The sequence below is a fragment of the Rhinolophus sinicus genome, chromosome 1 (assembly GCF_057876585.1).
Source record: "Rhinolophus sinicus isolate RSI-liver-muscle chromosome 1, RSI-T2T, whole genome shotgun sequence".
NCBI classification, from domain to species: Eukaryota; Metazoa; Chordata; class Mammalia; order Chiroptera; family Rhinolophidae; genus Rhinolophus; species Rhinolophus sinicus.
This window is the reverse complement of record NC_142501.1, coordinates 17,656,510-17,681,059: the sequence shown is the minus strand read 5'-3', so window position 1 is coordinate 17,681,059 and position 24,550 is coordinate 17,656,510. Positions and strand designations below refer to the sequence as shown.

At 35.5% G+C, this 24,550-nt stretch overlaps 1 protein-coding gene across 1 annotated transcript in view; it reads left to right on the top strand.

Moving 5' to 3' along the window:
• Positions 1 to 24,550, top strand: part of HCFC2 (host cell factor C2) — a 43,905-nt gene that overhangs the window by 7,801 nt on the left and 11,554 nt on the right. The window contains exons 4-13 of the mRNA XM_019728477.3: positions 4,368 to 4,576; positions 5,353 to 5,437; positions 6,854 to 6,960; positions 7,068 to 7,256; positions 12,556 to 12,723; positions 13,231 to 13,283; positions 19,090 to 19,267; positions 21,211 to 21,414; positions 21,947 to 22,020; positions 23,926 to 24,063. Coding sequence (XP_019584036.1) covers positions 4,368 to 4,576; positions 5,353 to 5,437; positions 6,854 to 6,960; positions 7,068 to 7,256; positions 12,556 to 12,723; positions 13,231 to 13,283; positions 19,090 to 19,267; positions 21,211 to 21,414; positions 21,947 to 22,020; positions 23,926 to 24,063 — 1,405 coding nt within the window. The remainder of the gene's footprint in view (positions 1 to 4,367; positions 4,577 to 5,352; positions 5,438 to 6,853; positions 6,961 to 7,067; positions 7,257 to 12,555; positions 12,724 to 13,230; positions 13,284 to 19,089; positions 19,268 to 21,210; positions 21,415 to 21,946; positions 22,021 to 23,925; positions 24,064 to 24,550) is intronic.

Here is a 24,550-nt window from a genome sequence, read left to right as displayed (position 1 = left end):
GTGCTTGAGAGCCCACTGGCCCACGTGGGAATCTAACCACCAGCCTTCCGAGTTAGGAGCACGGAGCTCCAACCACCTGAGCCACCGGGCCAGCCCCCTGCTGTCTGTTTTTGTTAATAAAGTTTTATTGAAACACAGCCATGCCCATTTATTTCCATATTGTCTCTGGCTGCTTTCTATTAAAAGAGCACAGTTTATTAGTTGTGGCAGATTTTATGACCTGCAAAGCCTAAAATATTTATTATCTGGCCCTTTACAGAAAAAGTTTGTCAACTCATGTTCTAGATTCTATTCTGTTTCATTAATATATTTACCTTTCTATCATTAATTGTGATGTTTGCTATAGGTTTCTAGTATATGTCTTTGATCAGATTAAGGAAGTTTTCTTAAATTTCTAGTTTGCCACCTAGTTTTTTTCCTCTCTTGTTAACCAGAAAATGGATGTTGAGGTAGTTCTAATTCATTTCAGGTATAGAAATGAACCTACTGTTCTTTTCTTTAAACCAGTAATTTTGTGCACATATTATTAGGTTCTGCAATATGAGCCACCTTTTTATTCCTAGTTAAACCCTACATTATTGTGTTGCCGTGTTGTTTTCATGCTTTGCTGAATTCACTTTGCTAACATTTGTTTTAACTGTCTGTAGTCATGAGCGATTTTTGCCCTTACTGTCTTCATTTGGGAGAATGGGGTGCTATTATAATCTGATTTGAGTGTCAGGATTATGTTACCCCTGGGAACATAATCAGGGCTATGTTCTGAGGTTGTGGGAAGTTCTCCATCTCTTATTATCCTTAAAAAACATTTCTTGAATAGTTAGTAGCAATTTTCCATAACTTTCTGGAATTAATAATCGGTTAAGGGGATGATGTTAGACTACCTTTTCAATATCTCCTATAGTTATTGATCTATTTAGATTTTCTAACTTTTCTTGAGTCATTTGGTAATTTGTGTCTTCCTTGAAAAATCACTCGTTTCATCTAGATTTTTAAATTTATTGATAAAAATTATGACAATTCTCCATATATCTTTAATACCTCTGAATCTGTGGTTAACATCTTTTTTCTCATTCCAAAATGTATGTGGTTGTCTTTTCTTTTTTCTAATTAGACTTGCTAGTGGTTTGTTTTTTTTATTGGCGTTTTCAAAGAACCATTTTTTTGTTTTATTAAAATATTTCTCATTTATTTTCTTTAACTCTATTCCATTTCTTTTTTCCCTTTTTCCTAGCTTCTTTTAAACTTCTATTAATAATAGTTTGAATGCTTTTTCTAACATTTTTTAAAACTTTTTCTCACTTCTAATAATTTGGTTATTAATTCATTTATTTTCAGTATTGTTTCCTAATAAATGCTGTATACTTTCCTCTGATTACGGCTTTGGCCATATTGCATGAGTTTTGATATATAGTGCTCTTATTGTCATTAATTTCTATTTTCTCTTTAATCCAAAAGTAATTGTGCATAATTTTTAAAAATTTCCACATGGAAATTTTGCTAATTTATTGTTGCTAAATTATTGGTGCTAATATTTACTTTTACTATATTGTGGTTAAAAGAAAAAAAATTGACTATGGGGTTTCTCCTTTCTGGAGATTGACTTTATGGTCTGTTTCACAGTCAATTTTGTGATTATGCCATAGGTGTTCATGAAGATTGTGAGTTCTTGACTGGGTACAAGGTTCTTTATTAAATCACTGTTTTAAATTATTATTCAAAGTTTTGGGTTTTTTTAGGTGGGGACTAGGTTATATCAACTTCTGAATATTTTAAAGTCTGCTAGTGTGATTGTGAATTTGTGTTTTGTTTCTTGTATATCTAATTTCCAACCTGTGTGTATTATTTTGTTGTAGACTTTATCTTTTGTAAATAAGACTAGCAATTAATCAGTATGAACTGGTATAGCATACTGGCTGGCGTCTGTTCTAATCTGTTTAAGTCTGTGCCATATCAGTTGTTAAATAGTTTAATATAATCCTTGCTCTTAATAGCTTATAGCTGGATTCATAGTTCTTTTATTTTGTTTCCCCTGCATCCCCCCTGCCCCCAAGAGACTTTGTTTTATAATAGGGAAGTTTTTCCCTGCCCTTTTATTTTATGTCTTCTGTTTACTCTGCTTGTTGTTGCTACCCCCTACCCTGCCCCACTTTTCCTGCCTTTACTAGATATTTTTAAATGAGGGCAAACATTTGTATGTGTATGTTTGTCTATATATCTACGTATCTGCATGTGTATACATATACATTTATATAATTTTTATTTCCTGTTCTGGGAATTGTTACTTTATATCCTTTTATCTATGTCTGTTGTGTGATTTGGTCATTATCTTGATTTTGTAGGAGCTCTTTATATTAAGAAATTTAATCTTTTTCTGTAATGTGTACCAAATTTGCTTTCACAGTTTATCATTTTTCTTTTGACATTATTTATAGTGTTGTTGTTTTTCTAATCATCTTATTAGTTGCTTTCCACAGGCTATGTTTTGCTTATTTTTCCTGCTGTTTACTTTTTCTTAATTTATTGTTTTTCTTTAATTCTTCCTCTCCTTTTCTTTTTTTTAAAGATTTTATTGGGGAAGGGGAACAGGACTTTATTGGGGAACAGTGTGTACTTCCAGGCCTTTTTTCCAAGTCCAGTTGTTGTCCTTTCAATCTTAGTTGTGGAGGGCACAGTTCAGCTCCAGGTCCAGTTGCCGTTTCTAGTTGCAGGGGGCCCAGCCCACCATCCCTTGCGGGAGTCGAGGAATCGAACTGGCAACCTTGTGGTTGAGAGCCCACTGGCCCATGTGGGAATCGAACCAGCAGCCTTCGGAGTTAGGAGCACAGAGCTCTAACTGCCTGAGCCACCGGGCTGGCCCCTTCCTCTCCTTTTAATGATTTGAAAGTTATACATGCTAATCCTGTGCTTATTGCTCAGAAATTATCACATACATTTGGGAATAGATTACTATCTTTACCTTTAGGGTTTTTTTTTTTTTTTGCTTACCTCCTTTTTCCATATGTTCCCATAGTCTTGAATCTTATCCCGTATTACAATAATGTTAAGAAATTAATTTTTTCATTAGTCTTTCTTAGTGATTATTTAGATGACCAAGATCATCAACATCAATTTAAATGTAATTATAAAATACTGCTTTCTTTGCATTACCATTTCTCTTAGTCAGTGTATTCTTTCTTGGAATTCCTTTTATTTTTCCTGATTGATATCTAGAATCACTTTTCCCCCAAAACAATTATATGGCTAAACTTTGAAGTTTTATGTATCCTCAAATGTTTTAATTTTGCCCTCATACTTGAGTAATAATTTGATAGGAAATAGGTTTCTAAAAAAGTCATTTTGCTCAAAACATTGGAAACATCCATGTCACTGTTGAGAAATTTAACGCCAGTTTCTAGAATTAAAAAGCTATGTAGAACATTGTTACAACATTGTAGAGTGAAATTTTAAAAAGAAAGAAAACTTCCAAAGCAGCATTTGTAGCCTCATTTATATATGTGTGGGTATGTATCAAGCAGGCGGTCTTACCAATCATTGTCAATAGTGATTTTTCTGGTTATCACATACTATGTAATAAATTGCCCCAAAAGTTAGTGACAAGTGATGCCCCAAAAATTAGTGACAAAAAGATTGCCCCAAAAGTTAGTGACAAGATGAAAAGTGACAACCATTTCATTATTTATGCTCATGGATTCTGTCATTAGGAATTCATAGAGGATACAGGAGTGAAGATTAGGCCCTCAAATGGGAAGGCAGGAATCGTCACTTCTGTGTCTGGTGCTTCAACTGAGACGGCTGAAGGACAGACTCAGCTGGGACAGTCATCCTATGTGTCTACATTTGGCCTCTCTAAATGGTGGTTTTTGTGGTAGTTGGACTTACACTGTGGTGCAGGATTCCAAGAGCAAGTGTTCCATAGGGAAGTTGCATTGACCTTCTGTGACCGAGCCTTAGAAATCACGTAGTGTCACTTCATCATACTGTAATAGTTAAAGCAATCACAAGCCTGCCCAGAACCAAGGGGTGGGGACATAGACCCTACCTCCTGGTGGGAAGAGTGTCAGAGAATTTGCGGCTCTTTTGAAACCATCACTGTTGTTGTCATAGACAAGAGTATTGTCTAACTGGCGGCAGAAATTTTTTAGATCTCTTCTGTTTACTACTTTATTCCCAGAAAAGTGCCTGGTACACAGCAGTGTTTGATAAATATGTGTTGAGTGAAAGAGTATGGGGTTTCTGCTCTCCTAATGCCTTTCTATACTATATGAGTTTTTCACAGTAAGCATATGTTATCTTTATAGATAGAAACAAAAAGCAAATGAAAGGTACATATTATGTTAATGTTTTTAATTTCTGGTATGATATTCTAGGTATTTAAATGATTTCTATGAGCTGGAGCTACAGCATGGTTCTGGTGTTGTGGGTTGGAGCATTCCAGTGACGAAAGGGATTGTGCCTTCTCCACGAGAATCCCACACAGCTGTTATATATTGCAAAAAAGATTCTGGAAGTCCTAAAATGTATGTTTTTGGTGGAATGTGTGGTTCTCGCCTGGATGATCTATGGCAACTTGACTTAGGTAAGCTTAACTTGATTCAGGTTCAGGAACTGGTTATGATTGATAAAGGCATATATAAAAATTGCTTTGAAAAATATTTTTGAGTACAGTATTTATTGAGTTGCACTTAGATTTATAACTAGCACTTGTAGCCATCTCCGGGGCAGCTAGGGTGTGATGTGAACAGTGGATGATCAATGAGGTTAAACAAATGATTGTTTGATTTATGATACTAACTCTCCTGTACTCCCTGTAAGTAGGGCCGCCAAATTTCCTGGTTTGCCTGGGAATGCTTATTGTACCATGTAATTATCAATAGTGCCCCGTTTCACTCTGTAAAGTGTCCCAGTTGGGGAGGATCAAATTTATATGGTTACTCCATGTACAGGAAGTATAGCATTAGTAATGTTATTGCTGGTCAGTGGAAAACCTTTGGGTAGCTCTTTTTAAAGAGATCCTAGGAATGAATGATTGGGGAGTAGGCGCACCTTTCACTTTTGACTGTCTTCTACACAATGTACCCTTACTTAAAACGTTAATATGCCTAATCTGGCCTCAGTTCAAAATCGGTGGTACCCTAAATATACCTCATCATTGTAATTACTAACATTTAAGTGTAAATAATTTCTGTGACTGGCAATTCATGTCAGCTGGAAATGTTTATTTTAAAATAAAATTCAAGTAACAATTTGAAACATGTTTGCTTTATTTTAGTAAGTCCTTTTCTAACATTCTGCCAGTTCATGTAATTTGCTGTTATTAGATCAAGTTGCTAATGTACTTATTTTTACTTTTAGAAACTATGTCATGGTCAAAACCAGAAACTAAAGGGACAGTGCCACTTCCACGAAGCCTTCACACAGCCAGTGTTATAGGAAACAAGTATGGTGTTTCTTTGTTTTTTGGTTTGTTTGTTTGTTTTTTAACCAACTTAAGAAAGATACACTAAAAAAGTGTGATGCTACTAGTCTCTTGGAAATATATTACTGAATTTAATAATGTTTGTGCTTACTGCAGCTAAAATAACATGCCTATGGAGGCTAAAATACTTAATGTGCTGTTTTCTTATCATGCTGCCCCCTTACACTTCTTACGTTCCTTACAATGCCTTGCACAGAGTAGGTATTACTTAAGTTTAAGGCAGAGTGTTGTCAAACTGATTGGTTCTGTATAGACAGGTTTGACACACCCAACTCACTGTTTCTTTTTACATATTTTACATATTTTTGGTAGTGCTTGATTTGATATGTATACTCAATGATTATACTTTTGATGGAGTTATGGTTAGACTACAGACTCTAACCAGATTGCTTGAATTCAAGTCTCAGCTTTGCTACTTGTCCTTTGACCTGGGGCAAGGAAACTTAATCTGTCTGTACCTCAATTTCCTAAACTATAAAATGTAGATAATAATAAATTCTATTTCACAAGGTTGTAATGAGGATTAAATGGATTAATACATAGAAATGCTTCAAACAGTTCCTGGTACATAGAGAGCACTTCTTAATGGTTTGTTATTACTATCATCAACAAGGTCCCTTATTTGTGGAACACCGGGCCAGGATTGCATATTATTTTCTTGTATAGGGACTTTACCTTAAAAGTAATGTTTTAGGAAACAACTAGTTGTAATTTAGAACCTCATCAGTTCTTTTTGAAAAACAGACATAAACAAAATAGACATTTTTAAAACAGAAGAACCCTTTTATAATATGTAGCTTTTCATTGGAACTCTAATATATAAAATAGAGCTTCTCTGGTTGGCTTGAGGTCAATTCTGCCTGATGAGCTTTTCTCCTTTAGTAGCAATTAGGCATGTCTCAAGAACCCCTAGGGCCTTGAGGAACATGGTTTAAAGTTTTTTATTGCAGTGATATCAGTGGCCAAAGTTATATGAAACCAATCCTCTTTGGTTACTATATGCATACAATTCTAAATTTGACTTTGAATGTCATAGATCATTTGAATATCTTTCCGACTGAGATACCCTTCGTATGTTACGTACAATATTGATTTTCAAATATATTATAATTGAAATATTTCCCACTTTAAATAATTTGCCAGAGATAAATAATTTGATTCTTTATTGCTTCGTAAAATTGTGAACTCTTGAAAGACTACATTATTCATTATCTTATTCCCATTACCTTGACAGTGATAAGCGAGTGAATAGTTCTGTAGCTTGGCATTAACAAATAAGAAATTTAAAGTCTATTCTTAGAATTTTAATCTGAAAAATAAAATTAAAGCTTTAGAAAAAATGTCAGCTACTTTATGTTCTTTTTCGTTGCTGTTCAGGATGTATATTTTTGGTGGATGGGTTCCACATAAGGGGGAAAATATTGAGACTGCACCGCATGATTGTGAATGGAGATGTACCAGTTCATTTTCTTACCTAAATCTGGGTGAGTCTTTTAAGAGTTACTTATTGAAGTACAATTTATTAATAAAAAGATTTTTGTTTTGTTGTTTAAGAATAATAGATTAATCATGGATATTTCTATCTTTTTAGATACAGCAGAGTGGACCACCCTAGTATCAGATTCTCAGGAAGATAAAAAAAATTCAAGACCAAGACCGAGAGCTGGACACTGCGCTGTTGCAGTTGGCACTCGATTATATTTTTGGAGTGGAAGAGATGGCTACAAAAAAGCACTGAACAGTCAAGTTTGCTGCAAGGATCTTTGGTATCTTGATACTGGTAGGTAAGAGTATTTAACAAATACAGTTTCTCCTTTAGGTAAATAAATATTCGAATAATGTCTGTCATTAAGAGACTTACTGCAAATGCCACTGCCTCACTTTCTCATAATTAAAAATGCATGGAAGAATTAATATACGTAGATACTTCCCACTTCAGGAGAGTTTCTTAATTTTCCTCTCCTTGAGTGTAGACCAGATTTAGTGACTCCCTTCCAAAGAATAGAGTATGGAAAGGGAAAAATAGTAGCTTTACAATAGAGAAACCTGGCAAACACCACCTTAGTCAAGTAATCAAGTTAATATCAAGTAATCAAGTGATAAGTCATGTTGATATCATTTGCCCCTGCCTCCCCTATCATATGTTAAGAGGAACCTTCACCTCTGTGGTACTCCTGCCAAAAATCTACAATCCCACTCTAACTATGAGAATGTATGAGACAAATCTTCAGAATATGTGAACATTCCACAGAATATGTGAACAGTACTCTTCAGATTTTAAAGGTGGTGAAAAACAAGGAAAGACTGAAAAATGGTCACAAATTGGAGGAGACATAAGGAGATACCATGAGTAAATTTGCAAGGTGGAACCCTACATTGGATCCTGGAACAAAAAATACATTAATTGAAAACTGAATATTCTGTAGTTCAGTTAATAGTATTACTCTGATGTTAATTTTTTAGTTTTCACAAAAGTGTTAGCATTGGGGAAACTGAGTAAATGGTATATGGGAACTCTTTTTGGCAATTTTTCTGTAAATCTAAAATTATTCCAAAATAAAAAGATTTTTTTTTTTAAAGATTTTATTGGGGAAGGGGAACAGGACTTTATTGGGGAACAGTGTGTACTTCCAGGACTTTTTTCCAAGTCAAGTTGTCCTTTCAGTCTTAGTTGTGGAGGGCACAGCTCAGCTCCAGGTACAGTTGGCATTGCTAGTTGCAGGGGGCGCAGCCCACCATCCCTTGCGGGAGTCGAGGAATCGAACCCGCAACCTTGTGGTTGAGAGGATGTGCTCCAACCAACTGAGCCATTTGGGAGCTCAGCGGCAGCTCAGCTCAAGGTGCCCTGTTCAATTTTAGTGGCAGGGGTTGCTGCCCACCATCCCTTGCGGGACTCAAGGAATTGAACTGGCAACCTTGTGGTTGAGAGCCCACTGGCCCATGTGGGAATCGAACCGGCAGCCTTCCAAGCTAGGAGCATGGAGCTCTAACCGCCTGAGCCACCGGGCCAGCCCCAAAAGATATTTTTTTAAGTATTACAACACCAAAAAATTTTAAAATATGGAACTCACATACATTTTTCAGTAAATATTTATTGACTGACAACTGTGCACCAGGAATTGTTCCAAGTGCTAAGAATACAGCAGTGAACAAGACTGTTAATGTTCCTGCTGTCAGAGAATTTATATTCCAAGAGCATGTGAGGGCAGGGAGATGATGAACAATAGCCAAACAAATTAACAAAATAAGTTCAGTTTCTGTTAAACATGTGAAGACAGTAAGAGAGAACAATAAGATAGTGAAGTTGGGTACTGGGAATGTGGGGGAGGGGTGGCCACTCCAGAATGGGTAGGCAGAAAAGGATGACATGGCTTTTGGGATGGAATCCAAATGGTGAGAAGATGCTATCCTTGTAGAAAGCTGGGGCAAACGCTGCAGGAGGAGTGAACAGCAGGTAGAAGCAAGGGCCCTGAGATGGGAGTACTTGGCGTGTTTGGCAACAGATTTGAGCTGAGTGAAAGAGGAGAGCACAGGAATGGAGGTTAGACAGGTGACCACTGACAGATCATGGAGGGCCGTGAACGTCATGATTGTTTAAATTGCTTTTAGAGTACAACGAAGGAGAGGTGTGCCGTGATCCATTGAACATTTTGGAACGGTCACTGCAGTTATGTGGAAAATAAGTTGCAGGGGTCAGAATCGTACGCAGCGAGCCAAGTTAAGAGGCTTTTGCAGTAGTCGTGGAAGTCTTAGATTATAGTAGTGACAATGAGGTGAGGAGAAATGGATACATTCAAAATGTATTTTGGAATTCTTGTTGACAGAACTGGCTGATGTGAATTGGGTGTGGCAGATGACAGAAAGAGAGGAGTGGAGGATGAAGATTTTAGCTGGAATAATTCGGTTGTATTTCCATTTACTGAGATGGGGAAGACTGAGGAGAAAACGAGCTTATGGAGAATATTAAAAGTTCCATTTAGACTACGCTAAATTTGAAATAACAAGATCAAGTAGGCAGTTGAGTAAATAAAGAAGTCTGGAAGCCACTAGAGAGATCAAATGTGGAGATGTAATATGTGTTATTATATGAAGAAAGCAGATTATAAAACGTACCTATGATTCCACTTTTTTTTTGAAGTATATAAATAGAAAAATCTGGAAGGATACACTGTGTACCAAAGTATTATCCAAGAGGTGAGGTTATACATTTTCTTAAAAGTTTTTCTCATCTGTATTTTCTGCAGTAGCATGTATTACTTTGGTAATGTAAAAACAGTTTGATTTTAAAATTAAGATAATTGAAAAAATAAATGGAACAAAATTAAAGACTAAATGCTTTCTGTGAAAGAAGCACATACTAGCAAGTGGGAAATAAATATAGAAAATCCAACTTACTGATTCATCTTTGAAATTGGGAATTACTAACTGAAGTCCAAGGATAAACTTCAGTCTCTAAGATTGGAAGAAAAATAAGCGTGTATAAGTTTTTCTCAGTCGCGAATATGTCACTTGAAGCAGATTCTCTAAGGGATCTGTGACTTTTAAAAGGATAAAAATCATTGGCTCTGAATGGCCAGTTTTTCCATAAACCTTTCTATAAAAGGCATTAGACATGCATATCTATCTAAAAGTAATCATGGCCATTATCATAAGGGCAATTTTAAATTTTGCTTTTCTTTTGGTAAGTTGGCATCCATTTTGGGGGTGGGGAATGAGGGCTCTTCATCTTGCCTTTATTCACTTTTAGTTAAACTTTGTGAATTTTATAACATTTAAGAGTAGTATAATTCCATAAGCCTTTTTATGAAAAATAGTGGTCTTTTGCTCCCATCCTCCTCCCATTTTCCTTGCTTCACAAACATCAGCTTTCAACTCTGTTAAACAATTCTTGGTATTTACTTCCACATCGCCATATAATTATACGCGCACATGCACACACGCGCACACACACACACATTTACTTTGATTTTTTTTTTTTAAGTTTAGGCATAGTGTTCACTTTCTACTATGGATTTATCTCTTCTTTCCACTATTCCTCACTTCCTATGCATCTTCCCTACCTCCTAGTCTCTCAGTATGATTATACCGTAATTTTGTTAGATTAATATTGAGTTTTTGCATCATGACTATATAAACACTATTCACAGGTGAGCCATGTAGAATATTGTGAATACCTTCCAAATTTTTTATTTGCCGTGGATTAATAATTGTTTTGTTTGTTTTAGGTTTGTATGTACTTACTACTAATTCAATCCATACTCTGTTATTTGTTTAAATCTTCTTTCATCTCATTATGGTTAGATGCCTCAGATGTTTTATCAAATTTCATCATTTTGAAGAAATTTCTTCTGCTCCAATCTGGGATGGTTGCACTCCACAAATCAAGCACAGCTATCATCTTGGAGTCTCCCTTCATCATCTTCCTGGGGATATGTTTTGCCTCTCACCTCTGCCGGATTCCCTGTTTCCTGGATCCCATATTTTCCCCTGTCTTAATTTACGCCCTCATTTTTAATGGAACACATCCCAGCAAAGGGGTGCATAGGTGACAAATTTATTTTGAGATCTTGCATTGTTTGAAAATATGTTCAGCCTTCCTTCCTTCTTAATTGGCAGTTTGTATGGAAAAAGAATTCTACATTAGAAGTCATTACACTTAAGAATTTTGAAAGCGTTGTTATAAAATATTCAGACTTCTAGTGTTTTTGTTGAGAAATCCAAACCACTTCTGATTTTTGGTCTTTTTAAATGTGACCTTCCTCTCACCCCTGAGAGCTTTTAGGATTTTTTTTCTTCATCCCCCCCTCTTCTTAATTTTCATGATGATATGCCTGTTGTGCGTCTCTTTTAATCCATTGTGTTGAATTTTCAGTGGGCCCTTTCAGTCTAGAAATTCATGTTCTTCAGTTCTGGGGATTTTCTTGATTATTTTATTGATTTGCACCCTACTGTTTTCTCTTCATGTAACTTCTTTTCTGTGGGGGGTGTACTTCCTGGACTTGTCTTATGTTATCTGCCTTTGTTCAGGTATGGGTTGCCTTCCTTTGAAAAAAATTAATTGGATTGTGAATAGGATCATGGAGGAATTTACATGGGAATAGTTGAAGGAACTAGGCTTAGTTACCCTTTAAAACAGACCCATCTGATTTCTTCTGTTAAGGCCCAGGTAGTAAATATTTTAGGCTTTGCGAGCCATGTGGTCTCTATTATAACTACTCAACTCTGCTGTTGTAGCATGAAAACAGTCATAGATAAAACATAACAAGTGAGCATAGCTGTGTTTTAATAAAACTTTATTTACAAAAGCAGGCACCTGAGCCATAGTTTGCAGACCTTTATTCTAAAAGATACAGAGAGATAGATATTAGACTTGTTCTATCAAGGATTAAATTATAGTTTATAGATTTCCACTCACTGGAAGAATAAATTTCCTTATATAACTGTACAAAGATGGAATGTACTACCTTGGGAATTGTGAGTTTCATGACTTGATAGGTAAATTAAAAGAGAACAAGAATATTGCAGAAATAATGTCAGGTCCTTTTTTCCAGTTCTAAGAGTCTATGATTGTTATTTGTTTGGGAAATGCTGGTAATATTTTATACCCAAGTAATTACCTGTTTTGGGTAGTACAAGTTTTGATAAGAGGGTATTAACTTCAAAGAAGTTATGTTTTTCCAAAGTATTGTATCTGAATCATCTTTGCTAATATTAACAGTATTGCTGATATGTATGCTATTGGCTAAATAGTGGCTCATAAAATTAAAAACTGATAGAGAGGGTAAAATTAATGTGGCTATAACTATGTAATACTTGGTTGCCCCCCCTCCCCTTCTAGGATTAAACACTTTTTTCTGAATCTGATGACTCAAATAGCTTGGAACTAGATTGTTTGTAGAAAATGGAATCAGAACCCCAAACTATTTTCATTTGACCAACTATAGCTATGTTTATCTGAGTAAATTATCTGAGAAATATTCATTGCTGCCATTTTCAGAGCTCCAGGTCCACAGAAATTTTATAGGCAATCTATTAATACATTTGAAACTTAAATGTATAATATCCATATTGTTCTTTAGAGAAACCACCAGCACCATCACAAGTACAACTGATCAAAGCCACTACCAACTCTTTTCATGTCAAATGGGATGAAGTGCCTACAGTTGAGGGTTATCTTTTGCAGTTGAATACGGACTTGCCATACCAAGCTGCATCATCAGAATCTTCAGCAGCACCAAATATGCAAGGTAACAATAAGTTTCATGCTTAAAGCATGGATGCTCATATGTTTGTTTGTTTTTTAAAAGATACTACAGAAAAGTCTGTGAAATTGAATATGATGTTTCCTGCCTGGTAAATTACACACGTTGTGTTTCCACTCTGAAACTTGACTGTCTTACCATTATTATAGAATGGAACACATAGACATGTAGGGTCGAATGTTTCTTCTGCAGTTCATTTTGATGGACTTTCTTAATTTGACAAGCTACTCAGCTTAATAAATATTTCCGCTTTTTTCCAAAAGTGTTTTTAACTAACAGGCACTTGGAAAGTAAAAGCAAATTTAATTTTATATGTTCTTTCAGAAAGGATTTGAGTCAAATATTAAGCAAACTATTGAGAAAGCAGATGAACTTTGATAAAGATATTACCTTTTAAACCCTGAATATGTAACTTTTAAAAATATTTGATTGTAATATATTTTATTGAAGTTAATTTAGAGCATATCAGTCTGAACTTTCTCATTCCTACAGGAGTCAGGATGGACCCTCACAGACAAGGCAGTAATAGCATCGTTCCCAACAGTGTAAGTTAAAAATATTTAGGGTGGTAAATGAATGTTTATGGTTATAGTCCCATTTTTAAAAAAAATATTTTTAGCATATTACTCTAGGACAGGGATTCGATTCTCAACCCTGACTGCACATCAGAATCATCTCTGAGATTAAAAAACAAACACACAAACAGATTCCCAAGCCTTTCCCCAGATCTAGTAGCTGAAGCTATAGGATGATGCCCAGGGAGCTCTGGTTTTTAAGGAGTGCTTCGCAGATCATCGTGACAGCAGCCTGAATTAAGCACGCCTGGCCAAGAGATTGAAGTCCAGCCTCATTACACGTAGCATTAGAGGCTAATCCATCGTAATTTATACTTACAGTTATCTTGAAATCTAGATTTTGACATTTCTAAATATCATGCATTCATTTTAAATTTGTAAAGATATTCATAATGAATTCATACTTCAAAAATGTATATGAAAAATATTTCTTTAGTATATATTTTGTGTACAAAAGACTATGAGTTGCTAAATTGAGCACCTGTGTGTGTGAGGTTATTTCTTGTTTATGAAGTGCTCCACACTAGGTATTTGTGGAGACTAATGAATAAGCTTACTAGGATTTGCACGGTTTTTATCTGGCAAACTGCTATCTACATTCACAGTAGACTCTTTTCGAGGGAAGGATGTAGGTATAGGCTGACATGTTCTAAACATGGGTGAGGACCAGTAATAAGCAGAAAAGGTTTATTATGTCAGGAAGGGTATGTAACAAGTAAAGCCCATGTTAATAGACTACACACACACACACACACACACACACACACACACACACACAGTATTCCCCCCTTATTTTTATCTTCAGGGGGTATATTCCAAGACCGCCTGTGGATGCCTGAAACCATGGACAGTAACAAACACTGTTATGTACTGTTTTTTCCTATACATGCATACCTATGATACAGTTTAATTTATAAACGAGGCATAATAAGAGACTAGCAACAATAGCTAATAATAAAATAGAAAAATTGTAACAGTACACTTCATGAAGGGTATGTGAATGTGGTCCCTCCTTTCAGGGGATGCCTTGCTGAAGTCTTCGTATAGTCTCAATGCTTTCTGGCACAACATTGTCGTCAGGCAGAACACGTTTTCTGTTCATGTCTTCCACCCACACGTTTCAAGTCTTTTCCATCTTAACTAAGCATTTATTATGCACTCTGACCATACCTTTTTTAGTTTGAGGTACAACAGCAAAACTAGCATGAATTTCTTTTTCCTCCTTCATAATTTCACAGGTAGAAGATTTCTTCTTACTGTAGATCTTAGCAACCTTAGCATATGATTTTTTAAATTTCTTTGTTAAGTCAGTAACTTTCACCTTTTCACTTAAAGGAAGCATTTTACGGCTTCTCTGTGGCACATCCAAATTGCCAGCATCACTACTCTTGCACTTTGGGGCCATTGTTAAGTAAAATAAGGGTTATTCGACCACAAGAACTGCAGTACCACAGCATTCGACTTGATAACCTACAAAGTGGCTAATGGGTAGGTCGCAGATAATAGCAGGGATACGCTGGACAAAGGGTTTCTTCTCGTCCAGGTGGGATGGAGCAGGACAGCACGAGATTTCATCATGCTACTCAGAACAGCATGCACTCATAGAACTTATGAATTGTTTATTGTTTATTTCTGGAATTTTCCATTTAATATTTTCGGTCCACAGTTGTGTGTGGGTAACTGAAGCCGCAGAAAGTGAAGCCATGGATAAGGGAGTGCGATACACATGTATGTTATATGTCGATTATATATGTTTTATGTATATATACGTATACTTACAAATCTAGATGGTACTGCAAGATTTCTAATAAAGAGCAATAGTTTTCTACTTTGTCCCTCCTTGCTCATGATTATACCTCCCTAGAAACAACTACTTTCAACTATTTTAGCTTTCTTCTGGTAGCTACCTTTGTACTTTTAAATAAAATCCTAAAGCTGCTACTTCTTGACTTTCTAGTTTTAGACCAGTTGTCTTTAGTAATGGAAGATGAAGATTTGATGGTCTCTTAAAGTATTGCCATTTCCTTCCCTTCCCTTTTTCCACATCCTTTAAATATTTTCAGATGAATTTGATGTTTACATTATGATGATGACATGTTTACAGCTGAGCCACGTAATATACTATGAGCATTATTCCTTTTTCACATAACTTTTTGTTTTTCTTGGCATTGTTAACTGCCTCACTTTTTCATTTGCTTAGTTTTCTTCTTGCCTATTATTAATTCATACTCAAATTATAAAACTCCTCTCAAAATATTCAAACATATAAGGTAGTTTTTTTTTTCTTCTTTCTTATTTTCCCCCTTGGAACCATCTCTCCTGAGCCCTCTGTATTGATGTTCTAATCTTATTGGTTCTTCTCTAGGCTTGTTATACAGCAGACATCTTAGAACTTCCATTTGTTTCATATTAGAAATTTCTTTTATCTCTTTCCTGTGTAACAGCCCATGTTTCTTGATCTCATTTCTTTCTGTTTCTTGGTGTTTTCCCTTGTTTTGTTATAATACTCCCTCTAGTAGTTTCCTGAGAAAGGGTTTATGAAAGGTAAATGTAAAAATTTACATATCTGAAAATGCTTTTGTCTATTCACATTTGATTGGTAGCTTTGGCTGGGTTATAGAATTCTATATTAAAAACTTTTTCCTCAGAAATTTAAAGACATTTTCCTACTGTCTTTTAGCATTCAGTGTTGCTGTTGACAAGACTGATGCCACTTGGATTCCTGATCATTTATATGCAACCTAATTTTTTTCTTTTTATCCCCAGTATTCTGAAATTTCAACAGGGAAGTGCCTATGTCTTCATTCATTGTGCTGTGTGCTCAGCAGACCCCATCATTCTGGAAACTCATGGCTTTCATTACTGATTATTTCTTCCCTCCATTTTCTCTCTTATTTTTAAGCTACTGATAGTTATTGAATGATAATTCATTTCTTTTGCACTAATTCTCTGATTTTACTTTTTACTTCCTATCTTTCTATTCTGCTTTCTGAAGAACTTCATTTATGTTATAAATCTTCTGTCCAATTCCTAAGTATAGTTCAACCACATATTTAATTCCTAAAAGCTTGATCTTATTCTTTATTTCTTTTATACCATCTTATTCTTGCTTTATAAGTACATCTTCCTTTATCTCTTTAACTCTTTAAGAATTATGCTTTTAAAAATTTTTGGAATTATATTCTGTTCTCAGCAATATTTCTTTTTTTCAAGCTCCTTTTTTAAAAAATTTTTTGGTCTTGGACTTTCATATTAGAGGCTGTTTTGGAATGCCTAGTGATGCTTGGCTGTCCTTTCATGTTTAAAGTGGGACATTAAAAGGAGCTTGGAAGATGTCTTAGTCCATTCAGGCTGCTGTAACAAAATGCAATAGACTGCGTGGCTCATAAACAACATAAATTTATTTCTCGCATTTCTGGAGGCCAGCAGTCTGAGATCAGGGTGCCTGCGTGGTCAAGTTCTGGTGAGGACCCTCTTCCAGGTTTCAGACTGCCAACTTCTCATGGTATCCTCACATGGTGGAAGAGGCAAAGGAGTTTTCTCGGGCCGCTTTTATAAGGGCACTAATTACCCCCCCACCCCCACCCCAATACCATCACCTGGGGGGTTAGGTTTCAACATATGAATTTGTGGGGGGGACACAAACATTCAGACCATAGTAGAAGATCTATGCATATGGGCATGGCTTGTTGATTAGTAGACCTTAACAAAAGTAATTGGATGGGGGAATCCACAAATATCAGTATCTGTGGGTCTTTTCTCTTGGCCAGTGAGTTTCCCCTGAGAATTCCCCAAACTTTTGCCTAAGGGTTGTAAGACTGGCTGTCAGTATTCTGGGAGCTTAGCAAGGGAATGTGGAGGTGGGTGGTGTCTCTGTGTTCAGCTTGCAGACTTTCACTTAATCCTCATTGTCAGTAGGGTGTCTGGCGTCCAGCCTCCCCTGAGGGACACTGTAGCACAGTCCAGAGCCTCACATGTCGACCTTTCTTCCTGTTTCCCATCTTCAGTTAGAATGGGAGAGAGGAATTTGTCTGCTTTTGTGTGCTGGAAGAGCAGAGCTGGGGTCTTCTGTATGATGGTCCTCAGGTATTTACTTGCATTCTGCATCTCAGCCTCCAAAGAACCTGATGCCTCCAATTCCCAAGCCTTTCTGGGCTGTACGGCACAAACAGTTTGCCTCTAAGTCACTTTCTACCCACAGGCGCTTAGCTTTCAGCTTTTTCTGCTTTATATCTTCTTACCTACTGTTGTCTTTTCTCCCATTCTGTTTTTGTATAAGTACGTGTACCTTTATACTTAAAAAAAAAAAAATCCTTTGTGATTATTTGAGTTGGGTGTTGGAGGAATCTCCTGAACATATGTGTTTAATCTATTATGTTTAACCAAAAATCTCAGGGCTTATTTATTCACAACTTAAAAAATTCTAGTTAGACTGGATGTCTGATTTTTCAGCAAAGAGCACATTAGAGACACTATAACGTGGAGACTTTAGAGTGAAATAAACCTAGGTTCAAATTCTAGCTTTGCTGCTTATTGGCTGCCAGACTGTGGGTAGATTATTTAAGATCTCTGAGTCTCATTTTTTTCATGCGTAAGCAAAGGGCCATATTATCCAACTTATAGCATTCCTATAAAGATTAATTGAAATGAAGACTTTATAAATATGTGTCACAATGCCTGTCACATAGTATAATGCTCCCTGATGGTTACGGCTGTCATCATCCTTTATTAAAGTAGTACCATCACTATTAATTGGAAGAGATGTACAGGGCACGTTATGGACAAGCCTCCTTAGAGCTGTGAGATGTAATTCACAATATAGTTATAATTGACAGTGAAGGTGGAAACAGGAAAGTAGCAAAAAACAGGTAACTGAAAAGGAGCAGCAGTATAGGGGGATTTGAATGAAGCCAGATCTCTTTAATGGTTCAGTAGACCTACAGGTATTGCTATATAATAACTGATGTTCACACTGATGACTTGAAATATCAAAAAGTTTAAATGTGTTCATTATAGTGTGCTTAAGAAGGCAAAGAAAATATAATTAGGGGAGAAGGTCCAAGATGGCGGATTAGGTAAATGCTATACCTACTGCATCCCAGGATCACACCATAATTACAAATAATGATAGAACAATCAACCTCAAGAACATCTGAAGACTAGCTGAACAGAACCCCTATAACTAAGGATATAAAGAAGAGGCCACATCGAGACTGAAAAGAAAAAAAAAAGAAAATATAATTAGGAAGACTTCTATCTAAAATGCTTAATGGTAAAGCATGTTAATATATGTATATGTATTAAATCTTGATATCCATATGGAAAACTCAGTTAAACAGAATAATGTATTTGCTTGAAGGTTCTGGATCACTGAGATTTTACTTTAGGAGTCATCAGACCTGTAGTATACATGTCTGACCTTGTTAAGAAAATTTGACCAGAATGTTAAACTCAGTAGCTTTGATGTTGTAGCCTATATTACGTACGTATTTACTTGAATACTAACTGCAACTTACCAAAATGTAGATTTTTTCCATCAAAATATATCCTCCCTTTTCCCCTTCAGAACTGATCTTTTGAGAATGGAGATTAAGTGAAAAGAAATTGTTTTCTTAAGCTATTATAAAATTTAAAGAATCCTATACAAATTAAGAATATAAACTATGTCGTATTTTGCAACAAAAGCATTAGATTGTAAATTATTTTGCTTATTTTTACATGTATTTCTATTTAATTGAATGTTGCTTGCTACAATAAACTATTTTATTTCTTCTAGATCAGTGATACAATGAACAGTGCAAAAATTGAACATACAGCTATGAAAGGAACTTCAGTGAAAAACAAACCAGATCTCAAAGCATCAACTGATTCTAATGCCATTTTCCATTCATCTTTGGCAGCTAATGTTTCTAATCATAATAGTTGTGTGGTGGATATGCTAAGGAAAAATGAAGGTATAAAGACAGCGTTTTAAATAAAGTTAAAGCTTTTTATAATAATGGTAGGGAATTTTAGTCTTTGAAAAAGTAAATGTGGCGCATCATGGACTCTCAAATGTGAGTGAATGGCTACCCAGTCTCAGGTTAACATAAGGAGATTGGGCTTTTTCTCTGCAGGTCAGAGTAGCTGGTATTTCAAGAGTGGATGAGTGACATGATTAGGTTTTGTTTTTCATGCAGTATGCCCTGTAACCTCACTGTCTAGAAGAACTATAATAGGAAATGATTGGGAGATTTGTTAGGGGGTTCTTTTAGGACTCCAAGAGATGCACAGAGACTAAAGCAGTGGGTGGGACAGACAGAAGAGAATACAGGTCAGATTTTTAGAAAGTAACATCTATTAGACTGGGAAATTGGTTGGATATGAGAAATAAAAATGAGTTGCACATGGCTCCAGCTTTTTGGGTTGGACATCCAATGGATGATGATACTCTTTATCAAGATAGGAAATACAGGAGCAAGAACAAATTTGGGGGAAAAAAGATAGGTTCAGCTTTGAATTTACTGTTTTTGAGGCACTTGAGGAATATATTGGTCAAGATTTCTAATGGGCAGTTGGATACTTAAGTCTGGAGTTGAGGACGCAGTTGTTGGCTGGAAGTATAAATTTAGACGTTAACAGTATCTAAACTGTGAGCTTCACAAGAACAGGGACCTTGTCTGACCTGTTCACTGCTAGATTCCCAGCACCTGGCACAATGCCTAGGACATGTGTATGATTCATGAATGGTAGTTAAAACAGGGAAAATATGTAAAGGGAGAAAAGAAAAGGCTTAAGAACACCTGCATTTAAAGAGTCATTTGAAGAAGAGAAGCCAGCTAAAGGGATTGAAAAGGGGTTCCTAGAAGGTTAGGAAAAGAACCAAAACGATTGGTATCATTTTTTCCTCCTCTATAGTGGGCATCACAGTTTGTGACTAGTGTACACATGTCTCTGTCTTCTACCTGACTATAAGTTCATTAAGATATGGACCATATCTGCTTTGTTTCACCATTATAGAAACAAGTACAGTGTCTGGTAGATAGCAAATCGTCAGTATCATGGAATTAATGAATGTAAGTCATAGAAAGAAACTGCTGCAAAAAGGAGTATGTGGTCAGCATAGTTTATATTGCAGAAAGGTGAGGTAAATGAAAATTGAAAAGTATCCCCTAGAAATCATCAACATCTGCCAGAGCCATTTCTTTAACGTACGTAGTGTGCTAGAAACCAAATTTGGGGAGGTCAGAGAAGTAGAGACTGCTCTGAAGGGAATTAGTGAGGGGAAATGGTGCTGAGAAGACTTGTGCGGTCAAGGAAGATGCGTGTTTGTTTGCTTGAGAGACTTGATAATGTTTATAGACTGAGGGCCAAAAACTGCTAAAGGGAAAGAATCTGAAAATTCTGAAGAGAAAGGAATAATTGATGAGACGGTCCCAAAATATGGGGGAGGAATCGGAGCACAGGAGGATCGATTGAACTTCCTTAGGAGAGAGGTGGGCTCATCCTCTGAAATGGAAGAGAAGATGGAGAAGATGGGCACAGTGATAAACATCTTTCTAGTTTACGACAGGAGAAGGCAGAAAATTGGTGGTATTCATCCCTGAAGACCTCAATAATTTTCCCCTAAAATGGGGGGCAAGGCCATCTGATGTATAACTTAGAGTTTGAGAACAGTGATTCAGTGTTCAGAATGGAAGAGGGAGCTGAGGAGTGGGACATCCGTTTTGGACATAACACACTTGATTTTTCTAAACATTTTATGCCTAAGGGTTAATTCATACAAATGACATTTGTGGTGCTCATGTTTACGATTTTAAAATTGAAAACTACCACAAATTGTGTAACAAGAACTGTAAGATACACCAATTATCTGCAGGTATTATGTTAATAATTAATCATTTCCTTTTAATTTTAGGTCCTCACACTTCAGCAAATATAGGTGTTCTAAGTAGTTGCCTGGACTTAAGAACAGTAATCCCTGAAAGTTCTGTATCCAGTACTGTTTCCAGCCCACAAACTATGGTAACCGAGCAGACCATTAAAACTGAATCATCCAGTACAAATGGGGCAGTTGTTAACGATGAAACTTCACTAACAACATTCAGTACCAAATCTGAAGGTTTGAAATGTGTTTCACATACTGTCTTTTGCACCATTTTTGTATATAAATTCATCAAACTTGTTTTAAATGGGAATGGCATTTCATCTTGGATTGAATTATATATAAACGTAAAAAGCATTTCAGTTAAAATCATTATCTAATATACTCTCTGTTGCCTTACATAAAATGTTTAAATCAGCACACACACTGAAATACAATATCGTGAATATATTCAGCAATTTTTTTTCCTTAGAAAAGATTACCTCTCAACTATAGAGTAACAGTTCTATTGATTTCTGATTTTGTAAATTCTCATTTTTTTGCAGTAGGAATTGTGCTTCATCTTTGGTAAACATTCTCTGAAGTTCTAGCTAGTTATCAAATCCTTGAAAAATGAACTTGGTGAATTACTTTGAGTTAGAGGGTACATAATTCTAATTATTGTGCTTTTCTCCCTCTGACTATTTTTGTATATTTATAAATTATATTTTAATATGTCTATTTGAAAGCGATTACGTAAGTCTTATCTGACGAATTGTTTAATTTTTAGTTGATGAAACATGTGCACTGCCTGCAACTAAGATCAGCCGTGTAGAGGCGCATCCTGCAGCAATGCCATTTTCTGTAAGTATGTGACCTGGAGATGATGTATTTACAGCTGGTTAAATATGCTTTAAGTGCTGAGCAACTGCACCAGAAATTCACAGAAAGATTTTTGGGTCTCCTCTAGTAATGATCTGACATGGAGTGAGAAATGAAGGGTTGAATGGGAAAATGTGCACAGTATAATATTAAGTGAAAAAAGCTGGATAAAAAATAATATATAGACATATACTGTGGTCCCAATTTTATTAAAAAATGCAACCAATACATACATTCATACTGTTAAATGAGTCGGCACACATCCACACTACAATGCTTTATGACTTTTTCCAAGTTGTGGGGCCACAGATAATTTTTACTTTCTTCTTTGTTCTTTCAATATTTTTCTATAATGAAATGTGTTACTTTCACAATCAGAAATGTGTTTATGTATATATGTGTATATGTAAATTAAATTAATGTATATATGTGTGTATGTAAATTAAATTAAATTAATGGTTTTAATTAATGGCTCTTTTGCTAGCTACTTAATACAACAACAAATATTGCGATATTGAATTAGACATTCCTGTAGGATAGCCCAGCATTCTCTGACATTGGGTTGTTTTATGGAAAGCCAGAACTGGTCTGCATGGCACCAAACTAAAAATGATAGGAATGTGCCTCACAAATATACCAACATTGTCTTAATTAGATAAATATGAGGACAATACATGTTTGTGTGCATGTGTGTGTACATACTTTTAAATTTATTTTTAAATTGTCAGTCATTCAACTTTGTTGCTATGAGCGGGAGTTTTTATTTTACCTAATATTTACTTTTTAGTGTCTTCAAAAATGTTTATAGTTTTAGTTTTCTTTCAATAATGATTTTATGGAATTTGATCATACATTTACCTTCATCAGAATGTTAAGTCTTAGTGTTCTTAGACTCTTCTCAGAGAAGAATTATTAAAATGAATTTTTTTCTCTTAAATCTATTTTGTAATGCATCAGCCAGAATGATATTTGTTATTTCAATTGGAGCCAGTTGTTTTATAAAAGTTGTTAAAGAGAGTTTTTACAACTTAATCAAAGCTACTCCTCATTTTAACCTTAAAGACGCCTAGTTAGCTCACTTTGTCATGTGTGATAGCCTAAGCAACAAATAATGTGAATTATGAGCATGTACCTTTGCTGTTATATATTTAAGACAGAAATAAATAACTAAAGTGCACATTTGTTTTGAGCTTCTGGAAACAGTGTCTCATTTATAAAGAAGATGGCTTAAAAAGGTTAGTTCCAGGGATAAGTATAATTCACTTATCACTAAAAGTAGCTTAAGGTAGAGGAAGTTTGTTTTAAAGCAAGGTAAAAAAATGTAAAACTGTTTAATCTGCTCCTCTTTAGTATAATACTAAAGTATACTTAAACTGCATTTTAGTTTTGAACATTTTTTCTCCTTTTAGGTTTGGAGAATCACAGGTATTTCAAGTGTAAAGATCACTGAGTTTCTGCTAGTTGTTTTTGAATCTAGAAATAAGCCAGTTTGGAATGAATTTTTTCTTATGTGCTCTTTTTGGAGCAAGTTGTAATGTCACACTAAAGGGATTATATTTCCTGAGAGAGTCTCTGAAATGACAATGTTCTATAAAACAGCTGGCATTTTAACATATCACTGATTGAAAAGCATGCTAACTCCAACTACGTTGGTAGTCCAGAGCTACTGACTTGGACAGTGCCTGTCACTCCCTGTGTTTGCATTGGCGTCCCTGTTTCACTATCAGTTGACCTAATCTGTTAAGAGTTTATTTACTTATGAGCTATTAATGTTGTGGTGTTTACCCATATATTTACTTGTAGATCACTGCATGGATTTATTAAATCTTAAAATTTCTTGTATGCTCAGTAAAGAGTCTTCATAAATTTCTCTTTCTCTGAAATTAGAAAGAGACTCCTTCAAATCCAGTGGCCACAATGAAAGCGGGAGAACGGCAGTGGTGTGATGTAGGAATTTTTAAAAATAATACAGCTTTGGTGAGCCAATTTTATTTGCTGCCAAAAGGGAAACAAAGCATCTCAAAGGTAGCTATTGATATATTTTCTTTGCTATGAGTTATAAGCCTCACGAATGAGATTCCTTTATAACCTTGATTGAAGTCTCTTGTGTGCGTGAAATTGGGATCTGTTCACAATCTATAATTTAGAATTCTATATATGCAGTTATCTTGTATTCTTTTTTAAAGGCTCTTTTTGTAGACTATATCACAAGAAGGTCATAAATAACATAGTCTGGCCAGTACAGATAAGGATTTTTTGAAATATCTCTAATTTTGTTACTTGATGTGTTTAGAGAATAGAACTTTTTTTTACTGAGAATTTTTTTTATTTATGATTTCACAATTTAAAAAATTCAAAAGCTGCTGTGGGCTGTTGAATATCATCTAATTTTCCCTTGATTCAGAAGTCCCTTAAAGAGGACCCCAAATGTATAAGTGAGATATTAGCCCTCTAAGAATTGTGATACAGGTAACAGCCCCAAAGCATATTGAACTAATCTTTTTCTGGAATG